An 18,133-nucleotide genomic window follows, 5' to 3' on the forward strand; every position below is an offset into this window, starting at 1 on the left:
AAACAATGGCGTCTTAATCACCATGGCATCAGGAAATTTATAAAAAACACAGGCACAAACAGCATGTACCTCATTAATTACCCAGGGACAAAAATCCATTGCTCAATCCAACATATAGCATCATTCTGAACTAAATAATCAATTGACTGGAGGCTCTGGCATAAAAGAAAAACTTAATGGGTAAATTATGAACAAATTTCACCTCTCAACACATACAATTCTCAGAGTAAGGCACACACAAGGCTTGAACGAGCTGAGCTCACAGAGTTGATGTCTGAACTCCTTCGAGTTTTATATTCAACCGGTTCAAATGACACATTTACACAACAAGGGGTGTGTGCGTCTTTCGGGAACAACGCCCCCATTGTGAACAGATCCCACCGGCCCAATGGCTATCAACAGCTCCATCCCTAGTTATGCTTCTCCATTAGCAGGGGACTGACCTTTGTATAAAAATTAAAGTCTATGTATAATCAAGGCTGCATTGAGGTTCTTTTAATACGATGATGGCACTGATATGAAAATCTCTGCCACAGCACTACGTCTGCCATCACAGGGTTTGAAATTAAAGCATGATTTTCACAGATGAAACAAGCATTAGCCCTACTGCCTCCGCCATTCAATAAATTAATTGCAAATGGACACAGCATTTAGCCCAGTGCTAATGCATTTGGACTATTGCTAACCGCCAGCTTCCCACTTTGCTGAATGACTGATCACGTTTTACTGATCGATCCGTTTCTCAGTATTCAGGAGCACAGTGAAGATGAGCAATTGCTACATTAGCAAGTCAATTTCTCAGTTCGTCTTTGGCTAGGGATCCATGACATGTCCTTTAAATCCATTAAATAACCCTAATCCCACCGGTTGAACATTGTTGTCGTCACTTCCAATTTCATTCGTTTAATCTATATGCTGTCTGAGTTCTCCATCCTGATTGGATCAAATTGGTATCCCGACCTGAAAATGTTGGGAAAATGTATTAAAGAGCTGGAGAGACATGGAAACCCCTGTTACTGAGCAAACACTCTACAGCAATGAGTACTATCCGAATATAGAGCTATTTAACACTTATTTTAACCAAAGAAAATCACTTACCCTACCTTTAATAAGTTCTATTGGTCTATTGATTAAATATTTATAAACCCCACAGACAAGACTTAAATACTTTATTTTTTGCACATTTTGTGTGTCAAAAGTATAAAATACGGCATTAATTTATGAGAAAACATAACATTGACGAAATACAGTCCATACAATATTAACTAAAATGTTGTATCACATACATTTAGGCCTTACTTTATCATTAGTTAGTGACATACAGTAATATAAATAATGGCATTCAAGCAAGTTAAGTTGCTATATTAGTCCTTCCATATTATGTCATTGCTTTATGTACAGTGTTGCTCTAAAATGATTTTGACTGAATACATCCTAATACGAATGCGCAAAACATGGGGTAACGTCAACACAAGGGATGCCAACAAACTGAAAAAGATGGTTAGGAAGAGTTGCTCCGTAGTTGGGAGTTACTGGACAAATTGGAGGTGGTTGCAGAGGGGAGGATGAGAAGGAAGCTGGTCACTATGCTGATGGCAGATGAACCCCTCTCATCACCTCTATACTGTGCTGGTGGGGATGAGTGAGGAGCATATTCAGCCACAGACTCATCATCCCCTGGCACAAGACAGTGTGAACAGTCTTTTTGCCTGTAGCCATCAGGCTCCACATCCAAGCCTGACCCCCATATGTTCTGTTCTGTTCGTGTACTACTGACTCCTGCTTGACTCTGGTACATTTGCACATGGACTACTGGGATGTGTACTACAGAACCATGACAGATAACTGTTAATTGATTCATTGTTCATATTAATTGCTGTGAATTTAGTTGACCTGTTCCATGTGGTCCTAGAAGTCTCCTTCTAACAAAGGGTGGGTGGTGAGTGATGGTTCAAAACAAGATGACCAGGCAGTAACACACGATAAGTTCTAAAGTTTATTACACACAGATAATATATTGTTTCTGTTGGGCAGAAACCTTGTATCGCCATATTTATTATATAAAAATGGGCCAACAATGTTGGTATAGTACCTTTTTTCAAAACTGTAGTACTCAAGTACTTTGTCGGTGCTGGTTCACGGTGCAACACTAGCCACAACCACACATTCAATCGTACAAAAGGCCCAACCCTGCTGCAGACATAATGTACTATTTCCAGATTATGAACAGAAACAATTTCCATCTAGCTTCCCGTAGAAGCTGTGACGACGTCTTAACGTGCACAAACAGGGGAGCAATCTTTCGAAAATGCTCCGTGTCCCTGTAATAGTTATATGAAGGAGAAATTGAGCTGTGTGAGGTAGAATAGCATTTAGGACGATCACTGAGATGGGATGATCATCACACATTTGATGACCATGTGGCTAAAAGAAATAACAAAATCTAGCATCAGGGGAGGCTTAGCAATCAACAGTCTTGTGGATTTGTGGATTATCAAAAGCTTTGCTATGCAACAGCAAGATGTGAATTTAGTATTAGGCAAACACCAGTGATGAATGGCATTGAAAATGAGATGTGTTATGGACCATTAAATCCAGGCAATGCATTTTCAGTAGCAAACAATATAATCTTCTATCTTATAACCGATGATGTGATAGCAGTATCAGTAGCATATATCCATGCTGGACTTCATACATACGGGAAAAGAAAAATGCGTATACGCAGGATACGCAGAGAAACAGGGGCCATGTGGAGGTAAAATTAAAATGAGAAAGATTTAAACGGTAAATGGAGCATTTAAATAGCGCCTTTATTTAACGTGTCTGGCATTACATTCATACACATCCACACACAGACGGCAGAGGACACCATACAAGGCACCAAGTAACCTGCCCATCAAGAGCAGTTAGGGGTCAAGTATCTTGCTCAAGGACACTTTAACAATAAGCCAGGAGTACTAGCCAGGGCTCGAACCAGGAACCTTCCGATTCCCAAGCGGCTGATCTACTTCCTTAGCCGCTACTAGCCCCCCAAAATAGCTGGCGGCTTTGGCAGTATTTCTAGGTCAGTGATTTTAAGAGGCTATGTAACGCTACAAGCATTCTTCTTTCTCAAACACTTAACCCAATTAGACCGGGAGCGCATCTGTGTCATATTCAGATTTCTTTGACTAAAAATAGCAGATATACAAGCTCATAGATCTGCTATTATTTGAAAAAAAAAAAAAAAAAGCATTTGTGCAAAGCTTTGAATATATATTTGAAAAAAATAAAGCAAACATTTGTAACTCAAATCTTTTCTTCTGGGGATTCTACAAATGTCTAAATCCTAGGTTTTCTGAAAAAATGTATGTTGCTATAATATCAGTGGTTCTCAAACCTTTTTCATGTCAAGGGCCCCCAAAATTATATGTATTTGGCCGTGGACCCCCATCTCAAAATATTTTGTTCCAGGGACCCCCAGAAGCAAAGAATTAAGTAAAACATATATATAGATACAGTATATTCAATGTTTTGCACAAATTGTCAAATCTTTTCAAAAATAGCAGATCTACAAGCTGATAAGAGTGGCACTCGGTGCCGCGCTATGAGCTTGTAGATCTGCTATTTTTGAATAGCCAAAGAAATCTTAAAATGAAACGGATTGAATGGGTTAAAGAGTAGGGGGGGGGGGTATATTTACAGAAATGCACGGCACAGCACTTTCTCACTGGAGCTGCAGCGCTGTCCCCCACGGCTACAGCAACTTGCAGAACTTCACTGTTCAACTAAACTAATAATAACGTCAGGGGGTTTTAGCACCCTGAGAACAGGAATGGCTACATCATTCAAAGCGTGACCAATCATCCTGATATCCGCAGCATTCGATCAAAACCTCCATCAGACATTACGCCATTTGCTAGGACGGTCTGTGACCTCAGGTGGATGTCAAGGTTAGAGAAGCGAGCAAGCCAACGAGACTTCTATAAGGGAGGTGATCACAGATGCACCAGCACATGTGCATGATGGTGATAAAAAGGTAGGAGTGAAATAAGACTGGGGCGAAACGACAGATTAGATTTCTATCACAAATGCAATTTACCTTTAATCATCAAGACGCAATAGGATTTTCTTGCAACACAGTTTGATAAGATGCTTTACCTTCTCCAACAACAAATATGATTAACACATTCCCTGCCAGAGGGTTTTTTTTATTTTACTTCCCCCAGTGCCAGTGTTTATTTTTTTTTTACACAGGAGCCGAGATACAGGATTTTAAAGTAATAAGTTAACCAAGGAGTGAATGGAGCTAGAAATCTTTGGATCGTGATATCTCTGGTTCTGTGTGGATAAATTGAAAAAAAAAAAGACCCAAAAAAAAAAAGAAAAACCTTTTTTTTTTTTAAACGGTTATACTCGTGGATGGCAGTAAACGGGTGTATTTTTCATCAACGGTTATACTCGTGATTGGCAGGTAAAGTGTTAAAAGAGGGCTGAAACATGCAAGGTCACCTACAAAATCATGAATCATCTTGAATCGTGACAGCTTGTATTGCTCCAAGACAGGGAAAATCAACAATATCCTTTTCAAAAGATGATTCAAAACAAAGGACATTTGGTGAAGTTTATCATTACAGGGTTGTTCCTGATAATGTTCCTCCTCATGAAAATAAGTTATGAAGGGAACAGCAGGTCGTTTTAGTGATGAAAAATATAAAAGGAAAAAGAAGAAAGGAAAAGAAGAAGCCATGGATCAATTTCTTAAGCTAGTTATCTCAGCTACAAGTGTTGAAAAGGCACAGATACAGTGACGCACATACAGGGAGGCACACAGCTGGGTGTCAAGGTGTAATCATTATTAAAGTGTAAAAATAAACAACAGACACACAGTCTGACGTCATAAGATGTTTTACAAGCACTTTGTGCCTATTTCACCTGTGCAATAACCCTGCCAATGCTTGGTACTCCGGCCAGTAATTACTAAAACCCAACATCACGTGTCGTGAACTGAAAACGCTTGCCACGTGTCACATGTGAACATGCAACAAGCTCTTTTTTTTAGCTCAATATGAGTGGAACCTACTGAGAGGGCCTGCACATTTCCCAAGACCTTCATCCCCCCATGCATTAGCAAGCACCATTAAAGACAATTATCCAACCTGGAGGTGAGCAGACCTCAAGTGTTCACTTCACCTGTCTACCAGGAACAAAGAGCATATTACAAGATGAGAATACAGAGTGTAGATGGAGCTGAAATGATGGTATATGAGAGGGATTTGAGTAGCAAATGGATGCCACGGATGTGAGAGACTAAATGATGAACAGATGCACTGGTCTGGTGCTTTTCCTTCTGTTTGTACATGTGAATATTCTTCTGTCAGCCAGTAACGACTGCCAAGCACTCCTACACTGGCAGCCCTAAGCGTCACATGCATGTTCCAGAGAGCTCCACATGCTGTGACCCCTCCAGGAAGCTGGAGGTGACTTCAGTGTGCGGTTGTTCTCTATAATGTTCCTCCTCATGATTAGAGCTGCAACTATCGATTATCTTCTTAGCGATTATTCTATCGATTACTTTTTTTCAATTAATCGAACAACCAAGAAGCGTGTTTCGTTATTATTTTATGAGATAATACATTTTTTAAATTATTTACAAACACAAAGTTTCATCCATGAAGCCGACGTTCACCTTCACCTGATGAAGTCCTTCAGGGGCAAGACGTTGTTGGTTGTTGAATAAAGCACGGGAGAGCATTTTACTATATATTAGAGCCAGACCGATATATCAGTTTGACCAATTATTTTACTTTCTTACATCTGTATCGGCAAATATGCAGCCGATGTGTCCCGATTTTTAGCCACTTTCAACCTTGGTTCAAAAACAGAAGATCTACAACAAGCTCACAGCACGTTGCGTTGCGATACGTTGTGAGCTTGCAGATTGGCTATTTTTGAACATTTTGAATAGCTTAGTGGTTAAAGTTATTTGTGTTTATTACATTTTTTGTTGTAAAAGTTAAATAAAATCTTTTAGTTTTTCCAGATTGACAAGAAAATGTTACACAAAAAAATCTGTCAAAATCGGTGGTCTAGAACTCTGGATCTGCTTCGGACCCAAAATCTGGCATCGTTTGGGTTCTAATATTACTACTATCAACAAACAAAATACACTCATTCATAACGGGTGGTGTGTCTTACCTCTCTATCCATGCTGTCCAGATCCTCCTTGCAGAGGGTGTAGAGGGGCATGGTTTCCGACATGCTTTGCTGTCGTTGCCTGCGCGAGGGTCCCGGCTGCTCATCATCTTGGCCGGGCTCTGCCGTCTCGTCCTGTGGACCCTTTTGAGTTCCCCTGAGGCACACAGACATATTCACACTTTTAAAAACCACAACATTTAGAGTGCCAGGGTTTTTTTAAAACAGGGTACAGTCAGTGCCTGGATTTTTAACCATTTTTTAACCTTTTTCAAGTAGTTACAAAATATTTTCAGTGATCACCGTCCTCACTGTGATTCCCTCATTACACACATAGAGGTCTCGTGCAATCGGGGGGAAAAAATTTAAAACATTCGGGAATCCGTTCCATAGTTGCAGCCAGTTGAAAATAGTCAAAAATACATAGTAAAAAAAAAAAGTACACAGGAGCCGAGATACAGGCTTTTGAAGTCATAAATTAACCAGGAAGTGGATTAAAGTCTAAATCTTCGAAAAATGATATCTTCTGGTGCTGTGAAGGGAGAAAAAAATAAAAATAAAAAATCCAAAAACGGTTATAACCGTTTTTGGCACACCTCGTTTGGATTATGAAAAACGGCCCGGACCGTTTTTGGCACTCAATGTGTTAAATGTTGATGGTACTATGACGTCAAAATCAATGTTTACAGCCGCTCGGGTGTCACAGTGGTAAAGTGCCTGCCCACCACCGTAGGTTTGTGGGTTCGCATCCGGCTTTGTCGAGCGTCTACACACAAACACAATTGGCCCGTGTTTCAGGGGAGGGAAGCTGAGCAGGGAGGGTGATAATTGTCACTGCACATAATCCTATGGGGCTGGGGCGGCAGCTGTCAACAGTGTGCTGGGCTGGAGGAGTAGGATGAAGGCTCCAAGTACTCCCAGTGGGGGCTCCTCAGAGTCCTCACTGGTAGGTGGAGTCAGTAGGATACCACAGCAGTGACAACACAGAAATATGTGTGGGGAGGAATCAATTGGCAAAACAACTAAATTGGGGAGAAAAGGGGGTAAAAAAGCACAATAAATAAATAAAAATATATCAATGTTTATGTTTTTTTAGGTAGCTGTCATTGTATAGTATGGGGGGGGGTTACACAGAGCGGCAGCATTAATTGGTGTCAGCCCTGGTACCATTTCCAAACTTAGGACCAAGTTCCATGAGACAGGTGAAGTCTCACGTGAGGAACCGCATAGTATTTCTCTTCCAGAAATGTGCAAGACTTGCACAAACGGTACCACAGACAGATATATGTCAAAGTTGCAGGACCCATGCTCAGCACACCTGCCAGCAGCTGTGTGCTGGCAAGTCTCTCAAAACGAGAGCAAATACCAACAGAAGCATATTGGGGGGGGCACTACCCACACGTTTAGCTGTGTTGCTCATTCCACGATTGCACGATCCTTACAAGTTATAAACTCGTTGTAAAGGTGACTAATCAATGATAACGATATCAAATACAATACCAATTGGTATTATTGAAGGGGAGAAATAATAACTTAATTTAAGTTTCCGAACTTTTTTTGGGGAGTTTATATTGTGGGTGTTCCTGCTTCAACCTTCTCTTAGCTAAGGGGTCCTTGGCTTGGCCTGAAAAACGTTGAAGACCCCTGCTCTATGATAATTGAAGTTTAATTCAGGTTTACGCAACTGGTTGGAAACTCCACTGAGCCTAGAAGGAAAAATCTATTTTATGCTTGTGATTTTTAATTATGATATCAGTCATGCAGATCCGGTTCAAAGCCCACGAAAGAATTGTTGACTAAACAGATCGTTTAAAAAACAATCCTGGATTACAATTTACCTTTAACTACACACTTGATTAACTTGTTCTTGCTCCTCCTAAAATGTCAACTTAGAAAGAAAGTCAAGAACATAATTGAAAGTCATCCATTTTCAGGGAAAACTTTGTATTGATAAGCATGTTTTTGAGCAGAACTAACAAATGAAAGTGTACTAAATAGCTAGAAGCTGTATACTTATTGCCACAAATCCAACTATTGCACTTTACTGCCAGGAATCCAGACTGTGAGGATTCATTTCAAATGATAAATAGTCAATAAAGAAATTAAAACGTTAAATAATAAATATAGCCTAATGACTTCTTCCTCAAAATTAATTAGTTTTCCTCCATGCAACATTTCTATGGTTGCATGACAGAGGGATGTCTTTGGGAAAACTGCAAGAGGGAAAAAAAAAGAAATAAAAATGAGTCTCTTGAACTTCAAGCTTCCCTGTGGCAACTCACTTGCAGGGGGAGAAAAACAAACACAGTGCGAGCCAAGCCATAGCTTGTGGCCACAGATGGTTTGACGCCCTGCTGTCCCAGTATACTATGTGACAAAGTGTCCCTAAGCAAGACAGTTAAGGCTACAAATCCCCCGATCGGACCAAGACAGGGAAACATCCCCCGATGTGTGTGAAAAGTACTGCGAGAAGATTCAACTGCGATTCTAGCGCTCGGCGTTGCCTCCCCGAGCGTTTCTAGATATCTAGGCTCTGTCGCCGACTGGAAATCATACAGTATGAACTGGGTTGCGATCAGCACCCCAAGCAGATCCGTGCTACAGCCAATGAGAGCACAGGACTCATCTTTTATATAACAACAAGTTATTCTTATAACTTTTATAACAGTCTGTCTATCTGTCTGTATTGATTGATTGATAGATGGACATCAATACAGATAGACCTTTATTCCGTGGGTGAATTCTGTGTCATAAATATTGGTAGCAATATTAATATTGCTGTTAGATATAGTCTATAAAACCAACGCATCTCGCTTGAATATGTTGATAAAACCGCAGTCGGAATCAGCACGCATGGACCACAACGGTCCTGCGTGCTGCGTGCAGAGAGAGAGCGCTGTGTGTGTGTGTGTGTGTGTGTATGTGTTTTAACATACATCCCCATGGGAAAATTACAAATATTGGTAAAGCAATGTTGATATTGCAGTATTAAATACAGTTGACAACTCGACGACTTTAAAAGTCGTACAGTGTGTAGCTGCCTTCAAGCACTGAAACCCTATATAACTTATTGACCGGAGTGTCCCCCAGGGGAGGGGACTATATTAGGCACCCCTGTTTTTCACACTACACCAAATCTCTTTGCCGGAAATAGCCGATCTACAAGCTTGTAGCTTGAGCTTTTAGATCAGCTATTTTCGGCAATTGTTCACCATAGAATATGGATGCTAGGGTTCATGTGGTTAACCCCCAACACTCCAATAATAATGCCCAGGGGATTGACTGAATTGAAAGATAACTGAAGTAGTGACTGAATTTAAAAGGTAACTGAAGTAAGACACTAGAGTGAGGCGTCTCTTGCAGGTGAGGTGAGTCCCGTGCTACACTAGCTAAACTCTCACTTCAAATGTGTGGTTATACTTTAGCATTATTACATCTGGCGGAGGGAGATTTCTCTCTCTCTCTCAACATAACGCAAATACTGCCTTCATCAGCTCTTTCGTGACATACAGCACTGATTCCTTTTTAATGGCGTGCCATTGTTTACAGCCAAATATTCAGGTAGAGACGAATTGAACAAGAAAACCTAATTTAGCTACAGTAGAAAAAAGGCACACGCAGCAAACCTACCGCCAATGTACATGCGAGCCCCCTGGCACGCTCAGCCCCCCCGAGACGGTGGACCTGATGAGGCAATTTCACTTTTACGAGTCAATGCTCTCACAAATGCGATAAATGACATGAATCAGAGGAATCTGTCAAAATACCTTGTGTTCAGCTGGTTGTCCCTGCCGCCTGATTGAAAACGAACAAGTCAAATCTGTGCAGTTTCTTTGTCTGAGTTAACCAATTAAACCCCATTTTCTTCATACATTAAAAAGCCGATCGGATCTGCAAACTCACACCGTGACCAATCGTGAGCTTGTAGATCTGCTATTTCCAAAAGAAAATGAGCAAAACCGGAAAAAATAAGTAAAATTTTCTCCTATAATGTCATGCCCAAAATAGGGACACCAAGGTTAATGTGGTTCCCCATTTCCAGTGGGTCTTCAGGGTTAGTTGAAAGCAAAATTTGCGGTGAGTACTAAACATACTGTACTGAGAAATCAACAAAGTAACTGCCACTTTTTTTTTATATACATGCATGCCGCAAAGGAAAGATTCTCCCATGTTCACAAAGTGAATCCAGAGTGAAAACGGTGGAACTAAATCATCAATTCGGTGCACATAGTACCTGAGAGAAGGTTGCTCCCTATGATCAGTGAGTGACACAGATCCTGGTGGTGGGAGGAACGACGGCGGTCGCGAGGCGTGTGGACCCCTCCGAATCAGCTTTCCGGTGTTTTTGTCATAGGTCCGCACCTCCGGCGCCGGAGGCAGAGCTTTGTGGTGGATCAGAGCTGGGTGGAGCATGGGATTAGGGAAGCCGCCCTGAATATCAGGTAACGAGGCTGGGCTGTTGCTCCTTTCAAAACACACACACACAAAAGTTTTTTTTTTTTATTTATAGCTCTACTAAATGCTTTCATATATAAAAAAAAGGTGAGAATAACTCAAGCCCATGAATCACTTCAATTATAGTAATATAATAATTATTATAAAATAATTCAACATAACATTAGGACAATCAATCAGTGTTATTACCGTGGCGTCTTGGAGTAGTCCTCTTTTAGCGGGTACAGCGGCTCCTCGACCTTTTCCCACCGTTCCAGACAGCTCCACAGCCAATCAGGATTGACCACGTGGAGGTGCTTACAGTCTTGTGCCTGACGGACCTTTTCAGTGCCTGGTGACAGCAACGAGAAGCAAAAAAATAAAATAAACAGAGAAAACATTTTTTTTTTCCAACACAGACATACTGTGGGCCTACTTGGTGATTTGGATCAATGGAAGAGAAACAACTAAAATACAAATAAAATAAAATAAATAATTAAAAAGACATGTGACGTTAACCACTTGAACCTACCATCCCTTTTCTTGGGGGATGATTAGCTGAAAATAGCTTTATCTTGATGCTCACAACGCGTTGTGTAGATCGGCTATTTTTGGCCACGAAATTTGTACTGTAGTAGAGGGCCTAGTTTAACTGGTTAAAGAATATTCGTTATTGGACCTTTGGTATTTTGCTCTCAAAAGAGAACAGGCAGAAATTCTTTATTGGCTCCTAATAGCATGGGGAGTAGTATTATCTGCTTGAATTAGGGTTATTGACATTTGAGACAAAGGCTTCAAATTGCATGTCCCGAGTGTAGTATCTCATTAACCCTATAATCAAACACTTGTTCAAGAATTGACTGGATGACTTCTTCAGATTTTCTGCTCGGTAGGTTGGTGTCAAAGTGTGAAATGGGATTGTTCATTGTTCAGCAAAAAGCTACCATGCGATTGTGTAGAAAACAGCAGCTATACCAATTCTGAATTCACAAACACCTCCCAAGTCTATGATTTTTGAGTTGTTGACGAGGATAAAAAACATCAACATTTGCTGCAAGTAGCATTTTTTGGTAAGGCAGCATGTCCTTGGCAAATGGTGTCAAATCTTTCATTTATTTCTCTGAATAGCAGAGAAAGACATCTTTTAGCTGACCAGTAGCAATCGTCTATGTGCTGATCACTTCCTGGGTGTATCCTTGTGTAAATTATTACTTATTTTTATAGTTTAGATTATTTACCGGCAAAAACAGATAAATAAGCATAAGCGGCCACAGAATCACGAACAGACAACAGAAGCTACAGTATTTCTCTTTCAATTTTTTTTTCCATGCCTAAGTGGCAGGTTAGAATTTACCAGCAGAAGAGGAAATATACACACAATTGGCGGTCGTTTCCCGTCTAGTCCAGTGGTTCTCAAAGTCAGGGGTCCTTGAGGGGGTTCCAGGGGGGCCCCAGCAATATTAGTTAATATATCATAATCAGTGTAACCGCTTTAAACCTACAGTATATACATCGACTATCTGAAAATAGCCAATCTACAAACTCTACAACGCGTTAACGTGTTGTGAGTTTGTAGATCGGCTATTTCCAAAAGAAATCTTCAAAGAAAAAGTGAAAAACTTTTTTGAATGTATGAGGGTCCCTGGCACAAAATCTCTTCATGGGCAAACACTTATTAATTTGGGGGTCCTTGACATAAATACGCTTGAGAACCACTGGTGCTGTCGACATTACATTTAAGAACGCTGCAATTAATTTGGTTAAATATATTTATATGACCACCTCAGTAAAGTAGGTGAATTGGGTGATTTGATATTCTATGGCTCTCGTGTGAAATTACACCTGGATTTCATACATCCAGGGCCGCTGAGGATGCAACTTAATATCAGATGTTAATGAGGTATTTGACTCCCCGGCACTCATTCATAGTGTTAAAGGCTGCAAAGTGGTTAGTTAAAAGCTTAGTTCATTAAAATTGTTTTAATTAATTGTTTAATTAACCCAGTGAAGCGCTGAGAATGACAACACCCACCTCTACAAGTAATTTCACCATCAGTTACAGACACGCTTCTCAGTGCAGCCTAGTGTGTGTGTGTGTGTGTGTGCGCGCGCATACACAGTATGCACTTACTGCATGTACAGTAGCACTTTAATATACATGTGCTACATAAGTGGCTGCTCTCACTTACATTGCTTCTTCGGCCTATGACATCAACATTTCATCAGACAGCTCACATGTTTCATATTAAGGGTTTAAATGTGCCCATCTGGCCTAATCAACATCCATTATCTTTGACACGGTGGGACATTTTGTAACAAAGGACCTCCACACGTCACGTATTCATCTAATCAAGACCACACATGGGCTGTCACGATTACAATTGACGATTGATTGTCATACATATGAATAAAAATGCTATTTCTGTTTGCCTTTTAGGCTTCGTAATCAAAACTTGCACAGGGCGGATATGACAAATAACTGAAATATACAAAGAAATTACTGACATATTTAATAATGTTATACTTTCCAAAAACATTTTTTAGCGAAAATAGCTGATCTACAAGCTTACAACACACCACGAAGCGTTGTTTGTAAGTTTCTGCTATTTTCCAACATGGAAACGATTATGACGATTATACAAAATAATTGTGATTATCTCAAATAATTGTGATTAGACGAGTATCTAATAATTGTGACAGGCGTAAAGACAGACTTAATTTCAAATACCACTATCAGAAATATATATATATATATATATATATATAAATATATATATATATATATATATATATATATACACACACACACACAGCCTCTATAAAACACAGAGCTAGTCTCAATTGTCAAATACAAGAGTGAATGTTTTCCGCCACTTTCCTGTATAGATAATATCATGACAATAGTCCACAAGGACAGGACTGAGCAACGCTTCATTTCCCTCAAGGCAATGTTTAGTCACACTGTATTGTGTTTACCTAGTCAATCCATGCATGCCAACAGATGTTCTGCTGGTGCATTTCACTTTCATTTCTCTCCTACACTGTGGTGTCAGCTGTCAGCACTCCGACAGACGCCTACTGAGCAGCTGCAGGTACCACAAGAGGTCACTGAGTGTCAGTGTCAAGAATCTCAACCACTAGGTGACCATACTATATCATTATATACAAAAACTAAAAATGATTTAAAAAGTTTGCAAAAATACATTGTTTTCTTTTTCCATATCTCTTTTCCCCCCTCCAAAAATAGCGGAAATAGCAGCTTGTGGCTCGTCATGAGCTTGTAGATTTTTGCTATTTTCGTGACACTCTCACATCAAATAAATACACAAAATGGGGTTTAAGAGATTTATCTTACTACTGGCCACAATGTCATCAAGAGCAACCACATACAAGGGATATTGCGTAAGTAAAGGGGAAACATACTTAGATACAAGAGTATGGAGCAGTCTCACTCCTTTCGGCTAACATCTTGCAAAAAGCTGTAATGAAATAATCCATTTCCCCATGTGAAATGGGCATGCTAAACGTCTGTCACGTGCTGCGACAGCTAGGCACAGTGCAACAGCCATTTTCCAACAATTCTCTGCCGCCTATAAGTGGACTGCTGCCGATTTCACCCTGAGCACTCCGAGGCTGATTTTCTTTTCCCTTCTGACGTGCAAGCTTGGTTGATTACCAAGTACTGCTGCTCTCAGTGAGTCTGGCACCCAGGCAACAGCGCCACTTCCAGAGCTTGTTCTGAGATGGTACACTCACACTGGATGAGGACCAGTGCAGGGGTGGGCTGATTTTCTGCTCTCCTTGTATGGACCATCAAGTAGGGCTGTCATGATCATGACATTTTACTTGACGATTAAGTAACAAATAATTGCGATTAAAAAGGTAGGGTAAGTGATATTTTTTGGTTAAAACAAAAAGTGTTTTGTTAAAAGGTTACGGCACCATTTTCTGATAGTAATCATTGCTATAGAGCGTTTGTTCAGTAACGGGAGTCTTTCTGTCTCTCCAGCTCTTTAATAAACAGAAAGTAAATGTTCAGGTAGGTGACAACATTTCAGCCAATCAGGAGAGAGTACCCATTTATCAGCTTCATGTTCCAGTTCCAATTTTGTCTGCTCATTTCTTTGTGTGATCACTTCCAATTTCCCTTCTTTATGTATCCTGTCTGAGTTCTCTATCCTGATGGGATATCCTGACCTGAAAATACTGTTTAATAAAGAGCTGCAGAGACATTACTGAACAGCCTTTTAGGCTTACATAAACAAAAATTGCAAAGGGCAGCCGCAGATATGATAAATAAATATAAATTTTTGGTGGAAATTCTATATTAAAATTGGCCTAAGGGAGGACTTGTGGTGAGCTTGTAGATGGGCTTTTTCAGCTATTTTTATGTTTGAAAAAGTATGAACATTTTTCAACATGCAAACAATTATGCAAAATAATTGCTATTATCTCAAATGTGGGACAGGCTTATTAATACATGTCTTTTTGGCTCACTGTGGAATGGATTGTACACTTAACTCATTCCCTACCTAGGACGTAAAAAACGTAATTATTCCCGTTTACCAATTCTGCCTAGGACGTAAAAAACGTAATTTATTTTCTTTTTTTTTTTGACCCAAAGACCAAGGAGACATGATTTTTCAAAGATCTAGACTCCCATCCACTTCCTTGTTAACTTAAAACTTAAAAATTCTGTATCTCGGCTCCTGAGTACTTTTTTTTTTCAATGAAAAATCTCTGGCAGTGGGCAAACGCGGCCAGCAATAATTCAGGCAGTGAATGAGTTAAGTGCTCCTCTCCTCTGAGATGTTTCTGTGGCCAATGATATACAGTATACATTCATCAGACAACTCACACTTTTCACTAGAAACCAAGTACGATAAGCTCAAGTCATAGGTTTCTGTTTTCCAACCATAAATAATAAATTCAAAAAAATCCATGACATTTCAGTCTGTACATATCCAACAGGTCCAGAGCCTAATGACAGAGAGGATTATGCAGTTGCAAGGAGTTGCATTGGTGTGGACTGGCCTTAAAACAGTTTTGTTGCAAGGAGTTGCATTGGTGAGATCTTATGATCAATACACATCTTCCCAGATTTTATTGACAGCACATTTCATCTAAATTCTGGTAGCTTTCTATGTTATGGGCTGCAGTTTTGCTGCCCCACACACACACACACACACACACACACACACACACACACACACACACACACACACACACACACACACACACACACACACACACACACACACACACACACACACACACACACACACACACACACACACACACACACACACACACACACACACACACACACACACACACACGTTGTTATGCATCACTATAATCAGCCGAGCTAAACTGAACTTTAAACTGCATCTCAACTGATCTCTAATGATTCTCCCCCTCATTACCAAAACATTAGGCTATTGCCCTCAATCAACTAGACATCTGTCAGGATTCACTCCCCTTGCTGTGAGTTATAGAAGTACAGCAACACTGTCAATCCAATTCCTATGAAGCCATATCATTTTGTGATGATAAAATGAGAGGGCAGATCGTATTTTATGTCCTTGAGATGATCCAATATACTACTAGTTCATGTAATCTACTAAAGTTTAGTGGATTGCTTAAATTAAACTAAAGTTTAATGGTTCCACTAAAATGTAGTTGATTGCAATGAACTAGTTCTCAAACACTGTTAATGTCAATGACACCCAAATTGATATGCATTAGGCAGCGGTGCAGACCCCCATTTTGAAAGGATTTTGTGCTAGGGAGTGGGAACCCCCATAAGAGAGCACTGTTGTTGTTATATTAGATTAGATAACATTCTCTCATTGGGCTAACTTCTAGCCAATGAAATAATAGTGAAATTATTCTGTTCCTCACGTAGCTGGGGACCCCCTGGAACGTCCCCAAGGACGTCTGGAGATCCCCGGACCCTACTTAACAACAGTTACGTGGTTTAGTTTAGAACAACTAAACAATGAGCGCTCCGAAACATTAGCATGCACACATAGAATATAATAATAATTATAATTTAATAGTAAGCCTGCAAACAAAGGTGCTCAATGGTGTATGAATGTACTGTTTGGTTTAATTGCATGTTATTGAACATACCAGCTCTGGCAGCAATGAGATGCGTCGTCCGACAGGGATCTTTGGAGGTGAGCACCAGGTTTTTACCGATCTTGGCCCCCAGCGCCTTGGCGTGGTAGTACTCCCGCGTCCGATCCATGGGGTAGTTGGTGGGGTACAGGCCGCTGAACACAATGGTCGCTCCCTCCAGTGTCTTGCTTTTCAGCTCTGGCACGATCATGCGGATGTCTGGCGTCTCGCCGCCCTCCGTCCCCAGGTAGGCCACGTAGTGGCGGTAGTACTCCCTGTGGATCCTAGCCAGCACTTCCTCCAGGTAGATCAGGTGATCGTCCCGGTCGCAGTCGGCTTCCTCCTCCTCTTCCTCCTCATCCTCCATACTCTGGTCCAAGGACTCCTCGCCCATTGTTACCCCAGAAATTTCGCTGTTCTGGGACTCCGTCTCCGCCTCCCTCCTGTCTGAGCAACCGTTCCCCAGCTCAGGATCTGGGAGGACGACTCCAGAAGGCTCGCCCGAGTCCAAGTTGTTCTCCCCTCCCTCGCCCGTTCCTTTACTGTCCCCTTCCCTTACCCCATCCCCCTCAGCCGGGGGCTCCTGCATCAGGCCTTCCTGCTTGGACGTCCTCGATCTGCCGGACTTCCCCTCACCGTCGCTCTCTGATGAAGGAGGCTTCTCTGATGAAGGAGGCTTCTCTGAGTCGTTATCGCTGTCGCTCGATAGGTCAAAGTCCAGGTTGTTGGCCTCGTGGCGCTGCACGGAGGAATTCGCTCCGTCCGGTGACTCCACCGTCACCGATGTTCTGCTGCTCTCGTCTTCCTTGCCATCTGATCCAGTGCTAGCCTGCGTTTCTCTCGACCCCGTCCCCGATTCCGCCTCAGTCTCTGGCCCTCTACCCTGGGCCTTCTCTGCCTCTTCCACCCCTGAGGGATGCGTCCGTTCATTCACCACAACTCCCTGAGCAGAGGAGGGCGCCGTTGTGCAATCCTCTTTCCCGCCACTGTTGTGGTCCTTCCCCTTTTTCCTGAGTCCGTTACTCTGCTCCTCTGCTCCAGACGTCCCTGCCACTTCAGTGCCTTCTGCAGGTCGACTTGCCGCGCCACCAGCTGGAACACAAACAAGGTTAATCACAAGGGCTGCATGATGGTTTTTCGCACCTTTCAAATTTTAGACACCATTTCTCTTCATTATTTGCCTTAAGAAATGTGTTTTTATTTGATCCGTTTATGTAAAACATAAACAGATCAATTTCAGAGGATTAAAAGTTTATTATGTTCTGACTTCTATTCTCCCACTAGCCCCATCTGTGACCTCCCCCTCTGCAGCTGCGGGAGCCGGGACTCTGTCCCGTCACCCTGTTGTCGTTCAGATCTGGCTAAGAGGATGATTGGCTCCTCACTTCTTACCTTTTTCTGT

General features: G+C 41.3%; 1 protein-coding gene across 1 annotated transcript in view; it reads right to left on the reverse strand.

The window, feature by feature from the left end:
- ctdp1 (CTD (carboxy-terminal domain, RNA polymerase II, polypeptide A) phosphatase, subunit 1) overlaps window positions 1-18,133 on the reverse strand; it is a 106,977-nt gene that overhangs the window by 67,950 nt on the left and 20,894 nt on the right. The window contains exons 8-11 of the mRNA XM_080442065.1: window positions 16,744-17,823; window positions 10,819-10,960; window positions 10,409-10,639; window positions 6,178-6,331 (exon numbers count right to left, since the gene is read on the reverse strand). Of these exons, the coding sequence (XP_080298191.1) occupies window positions 6,178-6,331; window positions 10,409-10,639; window positions 10,819-10,960; window positions 16,744-17,823 (1,607 nt within the window). The remainder of the gene's footprint in view (window positions 1-6,177; window positions 6,332-10,408; window positions 10,640-10,818; window positions 10,961-16,743; window positions 17,824-18,133) is intronic.

Source organism: Gymnoscopelus braueri (assembly GCF_963280865.1).
Source record: "Gymnoscopelus braueri genome assembly, chromosome: 11".
Taxonomy (NCBI): Eukaryota; Metazoa; Chordata; class Actinopteri; order Myctophiformes; family Myctophidae; genus Gymnoscopelus; species Gymnoscopelus braueri.